This window comes from Carlito syrichta, unplaced genomic scaffold (genome assembly GCF_000164805.1).
Source record: "Carlito syrichta isolate Samal-C Ts95f unplaced genomic scaffold, Tarsius_syrichta-2.0.1 Scaffold269694, whole genome shotgun sequence".
Classification (NCBI taxonomy): Eukaryota; Metazoa; Chordata; class Mammalia; order Primates; family Tarsiidae; genus Carlito; species Carlito syrichta.
Window position 1 is genome coordinate 1,907 of NW_007213790.1, and position 1,115 is coordinate 3,021.

Below are 1,115 nucleotides of genomic sequence, written 5' to 3' on the forward strand. Positions count from 1 at the left end.
TAGGCCTTTTGTTGAAAATCTGTGCACAGAAGGGACAAAATATTTACAAAAGCAGAAAAGGTAGACAAATAGAAACATAGTCTTCATCAAAAGTCAGATATAACTTAGTGGACGACAAAAGGGTCTTTGAAATGAGCCTCAACATAGGACCGTCCTATGGTAGTCTGTCAGAAGCAGCCTAGATGTTTTAAGAAAATGTAACAAGGCTGGGCACGATGGCTCAAGCCTGTAATCCCAGCACTTTGGGAGCCCGAGGCGAGAGGACTGCCTGAGCTCAGGGTGGAGACCAGCCTGGGCAACTTGATGAGACCTCGTCTCTACAATATATCAAAAAAATCAGCCAGGCATGGCAACATGCGCCTGTAGTTCCAGCTACTGGGAAGGCTGAGGCAGAAGGATTGCCTGAGCCCAGCAGGTTGTGGCTGCGGTGGCTGTGAGTGTGCCACTGCACTCCAGCCTGGGTGGCAGAGACTCCAACTCAAAAAAAAAAACAACAAATTCATTTCCAACCTTTACAAGTCAGAATGTTTCTAATAAAATCTGTATTTCCAGCTTCTCCTGAGAAAGGGGAAGACCAGGCGATGCCTCAGGTGATGCCCCCTGCCCTGGGGCCTCCCTCCCGTCCCTCAGTGCCCACAGCCAGTCCTTCCTGTTGCCTTCCTGGACCTTCCAGGCTCTGGGGCTCATGACCCTGACTGACAATAGTCCAAAGGATGGTCTTAAGAATGACCGTGTGTACATTCAACCTCTTCCTGACAGAATCTCCTCTCTGGAACAAGCGGCTTAAGCAGTCCCCTTGCAAGTAAATCGACTTAGTCCAGCTGAACTGAAGCTAACTACAAGGGGATTTACTGGATTAACAGACAACAGATTTTACTTACTGCGCTCCGCTTTGTCTTTTTTGAACTGATAGTAAATTTCTGTGATACAATTTAACAGGACTTGCAGTTTTTCCACACTGTTTAAGAAAAAAAACAAGAACAAAAATAAATAAATGAATCGAGTCAATGTGTAAAAGGACATTTACCATCAAGAGCAGCCCCCACCCGCCAAGCCGCCACCTACTATCCGGTCCCTGGGGTGAGTGCCTTCCTGTTGCGCCCACGTGTCGGCCA

At 47.5% G+C, this 1,115-nt stretch overlaps 1 protein-coding gene across 1 annotated transcript in view; it reads left to right on the plus strand.

Annotated features, from left to right (window-relative positions):
* Positions 1-1,007: 1,007 nt before the first annotated feature.
* The window catches only part of LOC103254096 (LIM domain-binding protein 2-like), an 8,592-nt gene continuing 8,484 nt past the window's right edge, over positions 1,008-1,115 (plus strand). The window contains exon 1 of the mRNA XM_008052254.1: positions 1,008-1,080. Coding sequence (XP_008050445.1) covers positions 1,008-1,080 — 73 coding nt within the window. The remainder of the gene's footprint in view (positions 1,081-1,115) is intronic.